Source organism: Halyomorpha halys, unplaced genomic scaffold (assembly GCF_000696795.3).
Source record: "Halyomorpha halys isolate HHAL.00 unplaced genomic scaffold, Hhal_1.1 Scaffold8.1, whole genome shotgun sequence".
In the NCBI taxonomy this organism is placed as follows: Eukaryota; Metazoa; Arthropoda; class Insecta; order Hemiptera; family Pentatomidae; genus Halyomorpha; species Halyomorpha halys.
In genome coordinates, this window is record NW_027111933.1 from 2,009,614 (window position 1) to 2,027,043 (window position 17,430).

The 17,430-nt window shown below is 30.0% G+C and overlaps 1 protein-coding gene across 1 annotated transcript; it reads left to right on the forward strand.

Moving 5' to 3' along the window:
- The first annotated feature begins 754 nt into the window (after window positions 1-754).
- Window positions 755-13,308, forward strand: LOC106677635 (kelch domain-containing protein 4). The gene is made up of 9 exons (XM_014415672.3): window positions 755-991; window positions 1,759-1,932; window positions 6,251-6,486; window positions 7,757-7,923; window positions 8,085-8,234; window positions 9,112-9,324; window positions 10,816-10,940; window positions 11,020-11,242; window positions 13,043-13,308. Exons 1-9 carry the CDS (start codon window positions 884-886, stop codon window positions 13,195-13,197), a joined length of 1,551 nt encoding a protein of 516 aa, XP_014271158.1. The 5' UTR covers window positions 755-883; the 3' UTR covers window positions 13,198-13,308.
- Window positions 13,309-17,430: the final 4,122 nt, after the last annotated feature.

Genomic DNA, 17,430 nt, shown 5'->3' on the forward strand with positions numbered 1-17,430 from the left:
TCGTATATATGTGGTCAGTTTTCGTTCCTTGAAATGAAGTATGGTTCACAATACGTTTAAGGTTTAGGAAATTAGTTTGACAAGATGACAAGTGTTGCTCTTCATCAGAATTTATACGAAAAGAAGGTTTATGGATTTGGAAGATCAGTAGTATCTGGAGAAGGGTTTAAGAAATTTGATATTGCAAATTAAGAGTAGGTTGAATAACATATCCTGAATTATGGATTTAATAGCCACAAGCTTCATTAAAAATATATTAGTGGGTTGTTTTTGTGAAAATGGTCCAGGTTCTCTATTTTTGTGGTGATAGTAAAAAAATGTTCCTCTTCAGAATGGGCTCGTAGGGTCAAGGTAAAGCTAGTCATTCTTAATGTGACGTTTTCAAGCCCCTTAAGCCGGTTTATGACTTTCTTTTTTTTTAATTGTTATAAACCTGATAGTTTTAATGTCAGCTAAATACTTTGTTCAGAACTGTTTATTTAAATTGCATAGAAAAGACTTAACATTAATTTACTCTTTTAATTATTAAACATATTTTGAAAAATAATAATAATCTAAATAAGAATAATGTTTCCATTGACTTTTCTGCAGAATTCATTGATAATAATAATTTCCATTCCTTTGATTTAACCAAAAAAATTAAACTATTAAGTTCCTTAAAATTAAATTAAATTATTTCCTTAAAATAATTAAGGCTGCAGTTGTAGCAACAAAGTATAAATATTTCAGGCCTCAGATTTATACTTCTTTGTTTGTTTCTGAAGAAATACATACCTTCCATATTACCTCCTTCATAGAGCTACGAGCTTTCAATGTGTTGAGGTGGTTATTAAAGAATAGTATTGTTTCCTGGGCCTTCTAAGTTTGATATTATTTTTTTACAATGGGAAAACAACAAAAGAAAAAAGGAAAAGGAATAGAGAAAACATCAGCAAAGACAGAAAAAAAATTGACACAAAAAATGAAAAAGAAATTAGCTTTAACTGGTGAGGTAGGTGTCATTACAAATATGTTTTTTATTTTCAGTTGCATTCATTTATGATACTGTTATTAACATTCTCAATCAGACGTAGTTCATACCTTAATAAAGTAAATTAACCAGAGATATGGAATGAAAATTTATTGTGTTAAAACTTCCTTTTTAGTGTTTGAAACATGTTGCATGCAGTATTTTTCGTTAATTTTAGTCCTAGGAATGTAGGAATTATTTTTCTTTTAAATAAATATAAAATTAAACTTTCCCTATAACATGCAACTGGAGTTTTAAAGAAACAAAGTAACACTTTATAAGTGCTTGCGGAACTCTATTTATTTGTATTGAATTTAACAATGCTGTTTAGTTTTCTTATAAATTTTAGTGTCTCAATTAAGGTGCTAGCAGCGTGACATAGCTCCATCTTTTAACTTTGAAGCACTATTTCTGAAAATGATTGTTATAGCTATTAAAATTTTTTTCAAACCAAGGCAATGCCTGTTCTAAACCTAAGGATGTTCTGGAACAATTTAGGTTTGGAATTGTTCACTAGTAGAATTCAAATCAACATTTTAAATTAACTCTTTTATTATTAATTATTTAAAAACAAAATTTATTTGAATTATCTCAAAGAAACTTTAATCTGTTCTGCAGTATTACCTAAAACTGACATTAGTATTAAATCAATGATGATTTCTTAATTATGGCAATCTTTCAGCTGGTGTAAGATAGTACACTATTGAAAACATTTTTGACTTGTTGACCAGAAATATTATTTGTTACAGGATGACATAGAAGATATTGTCAAGCAAATAGAAAAAGAAGAACAGAAAAAGTTGCAGGTGATTGAAAAAGTTATCGCAACTCCACCTACAAGGAGAGCATTTTGTTCATTAACAGCACATCCATATAAAGATGAACTGATTATGTTTGGTGGTGAATTTCATAATGGCCATGAAGTAAGTCTTTTACATTGAGTAAAGTTATACAATTCTTAAATTGAATACTAATTGCCAAACTTAAAGATGTTAATTGTAGAAATTCCAGCTATGATCTAATAGCAATTATGAGGCTTGTCAGAAATTGAAAAGATTATACGAAACAAAAATTATTTTAAAAAGATGACCCAATATTGTCGGCATATGTTACTTATTTTTCCATGTTATAGTCTTCCCATTTTATGCGGGTTTTAAGCTGTAGCACAAATTTTTTGATTCCTACCTGGTCCTGGAATCTTCATCCAGTTCAAGAGCTCTGGTTTCATCTCATCATTGGTTTGTAATTTTTCTTCATCCATATGAGTCTTTAGGAAGGTGTAAAAATGAAAATCCGAAGGTGCCAAGTCAGGGGAGTAAACTGGGTTGTTCGACACACCCCATTTAAATGAGTCCAAAAGCCCCTTAGTCGCATTGACCATTTCAAGCATGCATTGTCATGCTCTTAACACCCTCTATTCAACTTTCCCCTCCATTTGTTTAGAATTCCTCTCTGGAGCTTTTGTATCGGACTGCAGAAATTGTGTTACCTCAGTGGCAAAGAATTAATCAAAATGATCTCTTTTCGGTCCTAAAACATGGGAGCCATATTTTTTTGGCCGATATTGAGGTTTCGAATATTCTAGGTCTGCTGTCGCTGTGATGACTGTCTTTTTCTTACAGGAGTATTATGAGCCATCCATGTTTCATTATGTCACAATGGAGCTCAGAAAATTCTCACCTTGTGATTCGGGAACATGAGGATTTTTAATAGAAGTATTTCTCAGAAACAGACAATCTGAGACGAATTTTTGTTCCGACTCAGATCTCCAGAGCTTGTGTTCAGAAGACCCCTATTATCCCTCATTGTTGCCAACTTTTGAAGAAAAAAAAACACCACGATAGCCCAACAGTACTTTCTTACTTTCTGGCCTTGGCTTGTTATTACCTGTTTCTATCATAAAAGTTACTTGATTAGAAATCAAATGGTCACCTTCCCTGTCCTTATTCTCTTCTTTAAGAGAAACCATTTTTTGCATTTCAAAACTGAAATATTCTGAGTGAGAAGATATAATGTAAGAAGACATTTGTTTGACCTAGAAATCATTTTCAAAAATTTTCCGACAAATATACTTGTTTAAATTTATGAAAAGTGAAAATCTATCATGAATAAATGATGAATATTTTCCACAGAACTGGTTTTCAAATTTAGCATCAGTCAACGACTTTTGAAATTAACAGCAAATAATCTGTTCATTGCCACTTTCCCATCTAAATGCTATATTATTTCCTGTAACCTTGAATACAAATATATTGATAAATTACTGGAAAAACCCAGTATGCTTGACCCTCTTTTCCATTCCCATTTAAAATACCCTTGAGAACTCTGGAGACATGTGTTTACCTACCCTGTAGGACCCCCTAACATGATGCAGAGGAAAACCCACTGCTGGTTAAAATTTGGGTACTCATGACCTCATGATAGCATCTCCATCAGTAAAATGACAGTTTGATGTAGAAAGTTCTAGTGAAATTGTTTTTTTGTTTTTTTTTTATTAGCTTACATTATGTTTTTTGGGATGGTAAACAAGAATCTGACATTCTGTAACAAAATGTTTTTTGACACAAATGAGAAATAAAAAAAATACAGTTTATTTGATTTGAACGTGTGTAATGAGAAATTCTGTATATTAAGAATGAAAATGTATCAATATTATGTAGTTTTTAAAATTTTGTTTACTCCGTTGGTAACTTATTAAAATTGTTTTCAAAGATACAAAACAAGTATGTATTATTTTATAGTATTTTTTTTGTTTTTTAGATGCTCATAATATTTCAAAATTTTTTTATTATTTTAAACACTTACTATGAGAAATAAAATTTGTTTCTAGGTTTTGTAGTAGTCAATTATAATTAACTATTGATAATATTTTTTAATATTGTAACAAACAAGCTTTTTTTTTTCTTTTTTTTTTTTCTCATCTACGTTTGGGGAAAGATAGAGAATTTTATTTAAGGTTGGGAAAAGGCAGGGAATCTGACTGACAAATTCTTATAGACACATTGTATAAGTTTAGTGAAAAAATTATGAAAAGTCTAGAATTTTCATGAAAATTCGGGTATTATTTGAAAATTTATAATACCAAATTTTGTAGATTTATATTATTTTGTAGAATTATATTCAGTATAATTGTTAATCTTGATAGGTTGCACACATTACCCCAACTGCCTCTGGTGACAAATAGTAATTATTTGTTGATAAGCAGAAATATTTAGGGATGTACCTGAACAGGCGGACAAACCTTGGCTTGTTGACAAAGGAAGGTTACAAATGTTTTGAACTAGTACAGAAAGAATTTTCTTAGGCATTTACAGCAGGCATAAGGCAGAAAGATCCTCTGGCATATATGTTGTTCAATTTGTCTCTTAAGAAACTACAAGAAATTCCTCTGAATCGAATGGCCAAAATACTAGGATTTGCTGATGATATTGACAAAATGTGAAAATCATTTGCAGTAGTATGTGAAAATTTACAGCCTTGGAAGATTCAGCAGCAAAAATTGATTTCTTCATTAATATTCCAAGATAAAATACAGAGCCCTCCCATTTAGCATAATGGAACTAAGTGCAGTTGGAATAGTGAGAAGGTGAGAGCGTTGATGGGTTCCTAGTAAATCTTTGGTTACTAGTAAATCCACAATAAATGATTGATGCGAAGTACACAGTAGAGTTGCAATTGCCTGTACTGTTTTTCCCTCAAAAGGCATCTTCATAGTAGCATATTGTTAAAGCAAACCAAATGAAGAATCTTCAAGACTCTCATTGGCCAATGCTCATAGTGGGGAGAGTTGGACCCTAACCAAAGATATAAAAATGATCCCTGCTCAAATTTGAAAGGATAGTTATCTAAAGAAATGTGTCTAAGAAATGCTGTCAAATTAAAATAATTGATATTAAGGCACTATCTAATGACCTGGTTGTGTGCCAATTCATCAGACTTTGCAAATCTACCCTGGTAGGGCATGACATCAAGGTGAAAAATAATACAATTTCACAGAGAGTTATGAATGAACCTATAAGTGGAAAGACAGAGCGTGTTAGCACTGACAAGACTATATGGCTGCCAATGCATGTAATCTACTTGTCGTCAAATGAAAGGCAGCAGAAATTAAAATGGTAACTAGCGATCTGTGCTGCAGTAGAAAATCAAGAAAAGGCTGGAGTGAACCCTGGAATTTTTAAATTATAGTTCTTATTACCATTATGCTCATCAATTTTCTATTGAGACATTGATGATTGAGAAACCAAAAAAAACTTCACTACTTTTTCTTAGGACCGCTTGTTCTAATCCAATCACTCCTGTAATCATTTTAAATTGCAATCCAATTTATAATGATTAAAAGAGTGAACTGAAACTGATCTTAAGAAATGTATTGTTTTGTTTGTTTAGATATATTGATGAATAAAAGTTTTGGTAATTTGTATTTGAAAAAAAGAATAATTTTTTTTTTTTTAATACTTTGGAATGAAACTTGTTAAACTTTAAAGAGCACCAAAAAACAAGTGTTTATTCTCAGTGGAAATGAAATCCTTAAAATATTTATGTTGTGCCTGTAAATTGAGCTTTTTTATTTCCCCCTCTTTTTCTAGTGTCTTGAAAATGTAAGAGCACTGAGATTGAAATTTGCTGAGTTTTTGAGTTTCGATGGTATTTCCCAATTTTATTTTTAATGATGACTGTTTCCCTTTATTCTTCTCTATTAATGGATTTCCAAATTATCTTTATATCATTAAGAAAGTAACTATTTTAATAGGTTAAAAGCTATTAAAAAAACAATTTTAATGGGTTAAAAGCAATAGATTAAACCCATTTTGTTTTAACTTATCATTTTGAACAGCCCTTCAAAGTGGGGCGAAACATCGGACATTAAATAGTAAAAAACTATTTGTTCTTTTTTTACCGCAACCCTGGCCATCTTCTTATATTGAAAATTATATACAGTTAACTCCAAGGATGTGGACTCGAATCTGTAGCAGAAAATTATTATCTGCTATCTGTGGCCGTTGAGTCAGCCCTGTGGGTCCACTTAGCCTCATAAAGTGGGTACCCTTAATTGATTAAATATCTGGCAGTCGAGTATGATTCTGATCAAATCACCTCTTTGCACAACCATTGGTCTAGTAACAGTACTTCCTTACAAAATACTGCACCCCTGAGACCCTTCATGGGTTGAAGTGGTACAGACTTAATTTTTTTTTTTTTAATGGTTTAATGATTCACTTCTTTGTTTTTGTTTTTTAGACGTTTGTATATAATGACTTGTATATATATAAAATTGCCACTGACGAATGGACTTTAATAAAAAGTCCAGGGGCACCACCTCCAAGAACTTCACATCAGACTGTTGCAACTTCTGCAAATAAGGGTGAACTATGGATTTTCGGAGGTGAATTCACTACAAAATCAGAATCTCAGTTCTACCACTACAAAGACTTATGGTTGTTTGAACTTGAAACAAAGAAATGGACTAAAATAGAGTAAGTATTCTGGTAACTATAGGAAGATGTTCAGGATGGCAGTCAAGAAAGGTATAAAAATAGCAGTAAAACTATTTATTAGTAACTATGGTTACTGCCTCCCATACCATCTTCCTACGATCATCAAATATGGTCCACTATTAATCTTCCATAATTTTGATTTTAGTTCATATTTTTAAACAGCATTGTACTTCAGTTTTGAACATTTAGCTTTAATTTTATTTAGGTTCCAGTTGTTTTTTGTCATAAATTACCTCTATTTTAGAAACTTTAGGGTTATGTAACATGTGTTTGGGAGTGCAAAGAACACAAAGCTTTAAGAAAAAAATCTTCCTTGGTGGAGTTAAAAGCATTTTAAGTAACAGTATACCTATAAAACCTTTATAATCAAATGTCTTTCAATAATATTAATGAACTGAAACCATTTTTTTAAAGCAATTATATTACATTTTTTCCTTAATAGGTTACAAGATAATGAATAACTTTGGCAAAGTATTGGTTAACAATAAATACTTTTCTTTTATTGTTTTGATAAAGTTATTTATTGACCGCCACCCGTACTATGTTCCTCCAATATAGAAGTTAATGTTGTATTTATAGTAACTTGTTTATTATTTTATTTTATATTTTTAATTCGTGGTAAGGTAAGAAGGAAATAAAAGTATAAACCTATTCCTAGATGGTAGTCCAGCAGTACAGTTGTTGGCACCTATAAATACTTTAAATTTCATGTTTGGTTCAGGTTTGTCAATTCTAGAGCTTATAGCTTCAACTTAGTATTCTGCTCACTCTGGTGACCTCAAGGAGTGTGTCCTCTTTTTCCAAGTTTGAAGTGTGCTGGACTTACTATATTTTTCCACCTGTATTCATAATCTTTAGTTACACAATCAGTATGGGTAATTATATTCTCCATGAGGATGTAGAGTTCAGTTACCCTTTGTAATTATGCCTCGGTGGCTTAAAGGCATTGCAGCTCATGATGATGTGCTGAGCTGTTTCCAATATTCATCGTCTTGGGCATGAGGAAAACCAGAAATGGCATAAGAGATTTCCAAGGCCATAAATCTTGACTCGAAATTATCCATGTTCTATGGATAGCGAATAGGGGAATAGCGAAACCCATTTTGCTTTCTACCCAGTCTAGACTGTAGGGATTTCAAGGTTTCAACTATTCAGGTTCTCACCCATTCTCTAAAAACTTAAAATTTATATATATAATGTATCCATGATAATCATTACATTAATTCTATATTTCAACAATTATTTTCAGCGCTCCTGGAGCTCCTTCTTCTAGAAGTGGTCACCGCATGGTTGTTGTAAAACGACAGATCATTGTATTTGGTGGTTATCATGATAATCTTCAGGATTACAAGTATTTCAATGATGTTCATGCATTCAATTTGGATACTAGGAAATGGAAAAAACTAGAACCTACAGGTTAATAGCATAAATGTTATGGCATAAAATTGTAGACATTATTCAAATATAAAAAAAAATAATAATATAATAAATTTTCTACATTAAAATAGGATTCTGATCACATACAAATAGAAATTAAGTTTTAAGAATAATGATGAATCACTGACAATTTCTTATAGGTACTCCTCCAAGTCCAAGATCTGGCTGCCAGATGGTCAGTACCCCAGAAGGAAAAATTGTGATTTGGGGTGGTTATAGCAAAATCAAAATTAAGAAAGATGTTGACCAGGGTACCACACACACTGACACTTTTCTCCTTCAACCTGAAAGTAAGTTTTACCTCAGATTAATCTGAAAATCTTCTTCCTTTTTTTAAAGTAGTTTTTATTTGTTTATTCCTAAATTTCTTCCTTTTTTTCTTGTATAGTAGGGTTTAATATTCTGCCCAAAACAATAGGTCAAAAATGTTTACAGATTCTTTTGCTTTTGGTTGTTTAAATGTATGTAAACATGTTCAATTCTTTATCAAGAGCACTTGAATACATTTGGCATATTTCATATGGTGTGTAAACAAAGGTTGTGGAAGATAAACTACAATTTTTGTACATTTTATTTTCCCACACAACAAACCCTATTACAAGTTTTTCTTTGAGACTTTTTTGTATGCTTTAAATAGTAAATGTACAGTGAATGACGTACTAGAGATAGCTTTGTTATAATGGTTCTGTCACCGGGTATGTTAGATAAACAGAGTGGTCAAGGACATCTTAATTAATTTCTAAAATAAACTCGTCATTAGCCTATTCATTGTATACCATTAAACATATATAATCCATACCCCTCTTTCATTCAATGTCATTTTTAACGATTCTGTAATATTTTGCTTCCAGTTACACTTCTCCCATCATGAATTGACTTTACCTACTGTTCTTATTTTAGACATTAAAGTTTCAAACCATAGAGTGGTTTAACTTATAATAAAGAGCCACTTGAACTTTCTTGAACAAATTAGCTTTAAGAGTAATTTGACAAATTTCAGTGTAATTGAATAAGTAATATTATTCTTGGAAGAAAAAAAAATTCTGCTTTTAAAAATAAAATTTTTTTAAACCACTCCTGATTTACAATAATTTGATGTTAAGGATAATTAATAAGTAATTCTAAATTATTTGTTATTAAATAAATTATCAAATTTTTTTCCATTAGAGGGTGATGAGACCGGACTGAAATGGAAATGGAGCATTGTAAAACCAGGTGGAGCACGGTACGGTGCTAGGAGTGGTGTTACTTGTACATTTTGGGGAAAGAAGGCATATACTTTTGGAGGAGCAGCTGATAATGAGACAGAAGAAGATCTGTCTGCTGTGTTTTACAACCAGCTCCATTCATTTGATCTGCATCAGTTTATTTGGTCTGAAAGTGAGTATTTTTTTGTTAATCCTTAAGTATTGAAACTAAACTTTTCCATTAAAATTTCTATATAAATATAAGAATTAATTTCTGTAATACAATTCATTTCATCTGATTGTGTCTTAAACTCTATCATAATTTTTAAACTTTCAATAATTTTATCAATGAATCAAATATTTCAAAAAAAGCATTTAATTATTACATTTGGCTTCATTTTTAGGGGGGGTTTTTTGTTATGTTTTTTCATATCATCTCTTAATCTACAACAAAACTTCAAAGTCTGCCAACAGAATTTTGTTATCCTCAGTAAATTCAGTTTTTAGTTCTTTTTGTACAGAAAGAAATGTAAATTTGGATTTTGAACCATTTTATTTTAAATTATATTGAAGTATCAATAATTTTATGAAAATTAATGTATTTTTGGTGGTGCAGTTTATGCTGTTTAATACCTACTGGTCAGCCCCTTTTATTCATGAAATTGAATAACTTGAATGTCGTAGCTGACTGAAATTTGGAGATAACCCACATGTACAAAAAAATTATCAAACCAGTAAAAAATATTTTGCAATAATAAATGGAATATGGTCCAGGTGCGGTCAAATTAAACTTAAATAGTATTATTTTTATTTGAGCCAACATTTCCCCCCACGTTGCAGGGCTTCGTCAGGGCTGTTTTGACAGAAGTAAAAGTCAGAAGCTAATCTTTGACATCTGTCAAAAAAATTTTTTTTTTTTCATTTATGGCGCCATGGATAATTGGGAGCTTTCTGTATAAACTCTGATGCCTTATTATTATTGAATTATGTCCATGTGTGGCTGACTCATGTAATAAGATTTTAAAGTATTCTTTACAGGGTTTTGCTTCCAAAGCAGCAATTATTTTGGCTATTGACCAAGTAACATTTCAATTGGGAATAAATAAATCTGTGATCAAGAGTATCTGGTTGTTTTCCTTACTTGTAGGTACATCACAACTCACAAAATTCTGAGTTTAAATAATATCCTTATAATTGGTCAATATTATTGGGTTGTCCTGCATGAAATCTCTATTTTTAGAAACTGGAAGTAAATAAGAAATTGATAAAGAAATCAAATACTTTATTCAAAAATATTTACCATCTATTTCAATGCGCTTTTGCCAAGGACTAACCAAATATTCCATCACGGATTTTTAAAAAGTTAGAGTCACGTGTTGAAACAAAGTCAGAATGTGCAAATAAAAAAAATGTCCTCGCATATACTTATCTAAGCTTTGAAAAAAAAAAATGGTTGTGTTGGTGATTGGTCAGGACAAAATGAAGGGTATGGTTGGACTTCATAGCCAAACTCTTTAATTTATTTACATAGGTTTAGGTTTAGACATCTACTATTTTCCTAAATTATTCTATTTTTGAGATTTAATTGCTAAGTTTAAAATCTTGCATTTTTATTTTATTATTTTTTTTTTTTACAGACCTATTTGATCCTAAAAGTCTATCTAATTTTTGTTTTAATTTATAGTCACATTAAAAGGAAAGAAAGACCAAAATAAGCCAAGAAGGAGGAGGAGGAATAAAGAAGGTGATGGTGAAGATGAGGATGACGATGAAGAAATGCAAGTTGAAGAAGAAGAACCACTTGTAGAAGTAATATATCCTTAATTATTGACAATAAAACAAATTATACAATTTCATTATGTTAGCATCACTAAATCTAATGTTTTAGGAAAAAGTTGTAGAAGATGGTGTCTTCACTATGAGAGTTAGCACTGTACAACCTACTAAAAATGAGCCTAATACTTCATCAAATACATCTGTCGATACCGTTTCCCACCCTCACTCTCGTATAAATTGTTCTCTAGTAATAAAAGGTCACAATTTATTTATGTATGGTGGTGTATTTGAAGAAGGTGACAGGGAACATACTCTTGGAGACTTCTATTCTCTAGGTAAGAGTTTCATATTTACTCTTTAATCTATACTGAAAAGCAAAAAGAAATGGCTATTCTCACCCAATACCTGGAAAATGTTTCAATCTGATTTTCAAAGTGGCAATAATGTAGTCTAAATCCAAGATATAATCACTTGAAGATGTACATTTCATTCTGATTGAAGAATGAGTAAATATCCCTAAGGAATTAATTTAATAATTTCTATAGGATGAAAATCCTTTAATAAATTAAATTTTGTTTTCTATTTTTTTCAAATTTAGTTTTTTTTATTGTTTGTATATTATTAGAATACACGTTATATCCCTCAGAGATAAATATAGTTATTCCTTATTATGCAATATTAAGTTGAGGTGGCTACTCAGTTTCTAGGCTGGCTACCTTTGTAACAAACCCCATTGAGGTCTACTAGTAGAACTTAACTTTTGTGCCATGTTAGTTCTTAAAAAACACATCTTTGTGTAGCCCTTTGGGTTTTTCCTCTAAAGCAGCTATACTCAACCTGCGGCCTGTCGGTCTTTTGTATTTGGCCCATTCGAAAAATTGAGAGCGTGCTGAGTAAATAGGTCTACATAACACTACCGCCGTGGTGTGCAATGCTATCATTGATACGGTAATTTGCTGTAATATACAGAAATTTATTCATTTATTTTTTAAATTTAAATCAGACATCTGATTGTATCCCAGCAACACGTCATTTTATAATTTTCGGAAATATGACAAATCAAATGTTTGGATTAGGGATGTTGTATTGGGTATTTTAGTTCCATTTTTCTAGTTTTTAGACCGATTTTCTACTATTACTTTTATAATGAGAAAGAATATTAGGTAGTAAATTTGAATATATAAAATTTTAACCATTAATAACCCTAAAATATTTAAATTATTTTACCAGGTCAATAAATAGACCTGATCCAAACATTTTTCTTTACAGTGAATAGTTCATTTATTTTGAATTTGGCTTTTATTAAAACCTAAATAATTTGAATTAACCAACTGCTTATGCCCACGGACACTGGATCTTGTGTGAAATGTCAGGAAATGACAATAAAATGTTAAAATATACCTACCTGATGAATCCATTCATAATTGTTTAAATTAAATTTGTCACAATCGCGGAAACCTAGGAAATCATCATCTAATTTTTTTTATTTATCTATTTTTTGTGGCCTGTGACACTATGACTTAACACGTGTTTGTGGCCCCTATGAAAAAAAGGTCGAGTACCTAATTAATCTCGCATATTCATTAAGAAAAAGATACGGTTTTATTTTTGCCCTACAACTTTTGTTCAGCAATTTGAGATAAAATAATTAAATTTATATTTAACTTGAATAAAATTATTAGATAGTTCATCTGCTAGATTTTATCGGTTAACCCAATTTTTGTTCGAGAGGTATAAATTCCTTTTCATTCATCTTAAAATATCTTTTATCCAAATATCAAACTATGTTTATGATGACTGATCTATTTAGCTATTAGAATGTACCATTATCTGTAATATACTGATTGTTTCTGTAGTTGACTGGTGTGAATGAAAATGTGTTTATAATATATAAAAATTAAATCTTTCCACTCTTCCTTGTCTTAATCTCTTCGTATTTCCTATTTTATGAGATTGTTTGAAATAATTAACACAAATAACAATTCTTCTTGATGGGATGTCAAATATTTCTTCTTATTATTAAATTTCAAGTTCAATCTATCTTTTGAAAATATAAATTAATTTCGAATAGTTTATAATTGTTGTCTATAATCATAACTGTTGTATTGTAAATTACTATATATTGCTATTGATAGATCTACATAAATGTGAGGAGTGGAAAACTATAATACCCTGCGACCTGCAAAATGAAGAATGGATTGAATCTGAGTCTGAAGATGATGGAGAGGAAGACGATGATGAAGATGAAGACTCCGATGAATCAGAAAATGATGAAATGGAAAACACATAGTCCAATTCCTTATTCTTTCTTTGTAAATTACTTTTATATGTCAAATATTTAAATATTTGTAATCTATAATTTGTTTATAATGTTTATAAAAATATATTTTAGAAATATTTATTTATCAATTTCTATCTACATATATCCCAACAGTTCTATATAAAGCAATAGACACTTTCTTATTTTTCTCTATTATTTAGTTTTGGTACGAGAGATTATTTTGCGAATAAAAGGTTTTACGTTATATGTCTTTGCCTGAACCAAATATTCACCTCAGTATTGAAATAATTTGTTACTTATTGATAATTTCACAATTTTGTCAGTACTGAAGGGTAAATTTGGTTCATGCAAACATGGAAGCAACAAAGATCCTATTTCCAAAATAGTCACTTGTACCCTTTTGTTTCTCACCATCTTAAATATCCTTGTATAGGTCACTGAAGATCTCCATACCTTTGAGTGCTTGACTAGACAGAACCAGCCCACCTGTTAAGAGGCTGAGATCTACTAAGGACAGTTGAAAGAAGAACCATTGTTTTCTATTACCTTCTTTTAATGGTTTTTCTATTCTTCTTTTTCTTTCAAACATTCTATATACTATATTATATTACTTCATCCTATTTACTCCCTCAGCGTAAACACTGTAGTCCTCAATATGTAAAAAGGTATTGATTGCCCTTATCAAAAGAAGTGGGGGTGACTCAAGTTGCAACTTTCGAGCTTTTACAGTTAAAATTTAATTTTAACCATTACTTCAGCTGTAGAAAATCAGTTTCAGAATTCAAACGTTGCATTCTCCTTAGTAAACTCTTTTACTGCAATAATTTACATTCTGTTTTAATATTTAATGAATATAATCATATTGTATTATTTGTGAATATTATTCATTCCTTTTTATCTATATTTTTTTATTTCAAAAAAACAAATTACCATTAGTTCATTCTAGTACTGCATAAAATAATCAAGACTCCATACCACTAGCTGGTATCTTATTTAGAATTAACATTCTCATTTGGAAATGGACAGGCAAAGAAATCCTAGAATAGCCATGGCTTAAAGAATGTTTTTAAACATTGTAATGAAATTCATGATCATTTCATAATTACAGATCTAGTCCCTCATTGTTGCGATAGAGAACAAAGCATTCCTTAGAGGCATGGAAAGGATTTACTCATCATCCTAAGTGATTTAAGTGAGTTTAATCAGAGTAAGAAAACCACCCATGTAACTGATGCTAGTAGCGATGAATGGATTGGATGTGGATTAAAGATGGTAACTTAATAATTTTAAGTACCGATTAACTTAATAGACAATCGATACTTAAAATTATTAACCATCAGTAAAAAACATTATACATAGGTCTTCAATTAAGATATAAGTTAATTAGTAGGGTTAATCATTCGAAATACACTAACTCAACAAAGTTTCCACTCCCTTTTGTTGAAATGCCTCAATGATTCTCTCTGAGAGGACTAATTAATTATTAAGGCATACTTCTTTTAAAATTTAATTATAAAATGACTCGATCGTTGAAGAAATAAATTAAACAGACAAAGTGGCAAATAAAAGGCCCAAATAGTCCCTGTAAAAACAATTTAAAGTTTATGTTTTCAGTTTTTATTGCAGAACCATTAGACATCTATTATATTTTTTTCAGCTTAAGTTATCTAACGACTGTAAAATATTGTTGCCAGCCTCTTTAAATCTGGAATGGAGGTATTCAAAGACATTCATGCTTTTATAATTCAAATGAAAGGTCACTCCCTGAGATAAATTAGAAAAACTATGAATAGGTCTCACACAACTGTGCAATAAATTACTGATAGCTACAAAGAAAATAATAATTTGAGTAACAGACTTCAGCAGAAAGGTCACCCAGAAATTTTTCAGAATAAATTTAAGAACTTAAAGGAACTAAGGGAAAAGCCAATTACTACAGTACCTAAATAGCCAGGTATGATTTCAGGAATAGCTTTAATTTACTATAACTAAAACTTACAGATATTTGATGGGGGGGGGAGGGGAGACTGCCCTGTGAGATGCTGTTCTCTAATGAAATTTGCTGCCACTTCTTGAGCAGCAATGCTTGAATTGACAAGTTACTCTAATATAAATCAATATTGGAATCTCAGTTAAACACAAGTTTAATAAATTACTAATGTTCCATTTCAAAAACTAGGCACAATACTGTAAACAATCATGAGCAGAATGCAGGACTAACATTTACTTTCTTCTTAATGTCTGCAAAATTTCAAATTACCTGGATACAACTGCTAGAGCGGAAATACCAGTAGTACTGTTGTACTTTATACATAAATATTCTGAAATTTAAGATTTGAGGAATGAATAAATCAAGTCTAGTAACAAAAAAGCATCAGTGGGATCATACCTTAGATAAAATTATCTTTAGTTATGATTCATTGTAGAACAATAAAATAAAACACAATAAAGACTGAAAATAAAATCCAACATTGAACCCTTAGTTCTCATGACATGCATGTTTGAATTTATTATGTAGAAAGGAAATTACTACAAAAAAAAAAATGTATCTCCTGAATCTTGATCAAAGCTCATATTTCATATAGACAAGAATATAATTTGAAATTATTTCATTTTATTAACTAAACGGACAAAAATTTAAAATCAAACTAAAGATAGAAAACAAGATACATTTTAGAGACTTCTGGAAATCTGAAATGTTTTGGCTGTCAAAAGTTATAGACAAGACACCAGTCACCACTTTCACACAAACCGGAATGGAAACAGATTTTAAATACCATCATGACTTGCTACAGCGAATATCCATTTGTTTAATTTTTCTTTCATTTTATTATGATTATTTTCTTTACGAAACGAGATCTTAAAATTAACAATTGGCAATAATTCATAATTAAATTATTTTCTCAAGTTATTTTACCATTGCCGTAGTTGTTTATGATCTGACTGTCATGTCATCTTTATGAACATGATGGAAATAAAAGTTTCAAATTAAAATTTTATTAGAATATTTTGTGTGCCAAGTTTAGATTGATAGAGGTTTTAGCTTAGAGTTAACATAAGAACATTCTTAATTTATTTTTACTAAATTTAGTAAAGAAGATTCACCATTCTTTGAGAATCAATTATGTAAGATAAATAACTTCAGATAAAATGAAAAAATAAGTGTTAAAATTGAACTATTTATAAAATCAAAATATTGAATCATTTAAATGTTACTTTTGTCTCTTTTCAAAACAAGAACAAGCTCATTTGCTCCTTAGTCAAGTAAATTTGCAAATTAGCTTTAAGTAATTGTAAACTAATTTCTTTCAATGGATTCTAATATAAAACTGCTTGCACAAGATGATGGTAAAAAGTTTACCACTCCCAGAGTGGTCTAGTAGGCAAGTATTTTTATAATAGCTACTGTATATTTTTAGGTTAACAGGTAATCACTTTAAACGTAGTAAAAGTAGCTAAAATAAATGACAATGAAAATTTAAGGATTGAAATGCATAAATTTTGGATTGTGACAAAATGTGTATGGATGTATATATCATCTTAAATTTTGAAATGAAATATTGTCCACTGCCACTGTATTGCGGTGCATTTGTGTTAATATCCACATATGACATTTTCAAAATAACAGTATTACATTTTTGAAGAAGAAAATATTTTTTTTAACAGCTAACGAGCATTTATTATTAGAAATTAATTCAAATTTTTATTTAGTCTAAGCAAAAGAAACTCCTTGAAAAGGAGAAAACAACTAGTACTATCTCTCATTTTTGATTTAATGATCAATATCCTGATAACTAAACCAAAAGCACAATAAAAATAATTTAACCTTTTTTTTAAAGTTGATTAAGTCTTATAATAATTTTAATAATTAATTTTAGCCTTTAATATGAGTTCTATTGAATGTTAACCTCTTCATATCAAAATCCTCTGAGATACAGTTTTTAAACACTAATATTGTATTTCAAATAACAAGGAACAACATTTAGATAATCTATTTTAGAAACTATGAAGAAACTACAAAAATAATCATAAACTTTGCACACTATGGTGCATTTGACGAGCTCCGAATTGAACTTTAATAGTACTCATGATGTTTAATATTTTCTAGTTTTTCAAACACCTATATGATTTTATAAACAAGTTGATAAATAATGAGTTATCACGTAATCTAGTAAAATATGATCAATAATGAGTTATCACATTATCTAGTAAAATATGATAAATAATGAGTAATCACATTAT

Excerpts from the sequence above, each read along its gene's own strand:
- LOC106677635 (XM_014415672.3), top strand. The coding sequence starts at position 884 with ATGGGAAAACAACAAAAGAAAAAAGGAAAAGGAATAGAGAAAACATCA. Across the intron at positions 6,487-7,756 it reads AAGAAATGGACTAAAATAGA|CGCTCCTGGAGCTCCTTCTT; the intron begins GTAAGTATTCTG and ends AATTATTTTCAG. Across the intron at positions 9,325-10,815 it reads TCAGTTTATTTGGTCTGAAA|TCACATTAAAAGGAAAGAAA; the intron begins GTGAGTATTTTT and ends TTTAATTTATAG.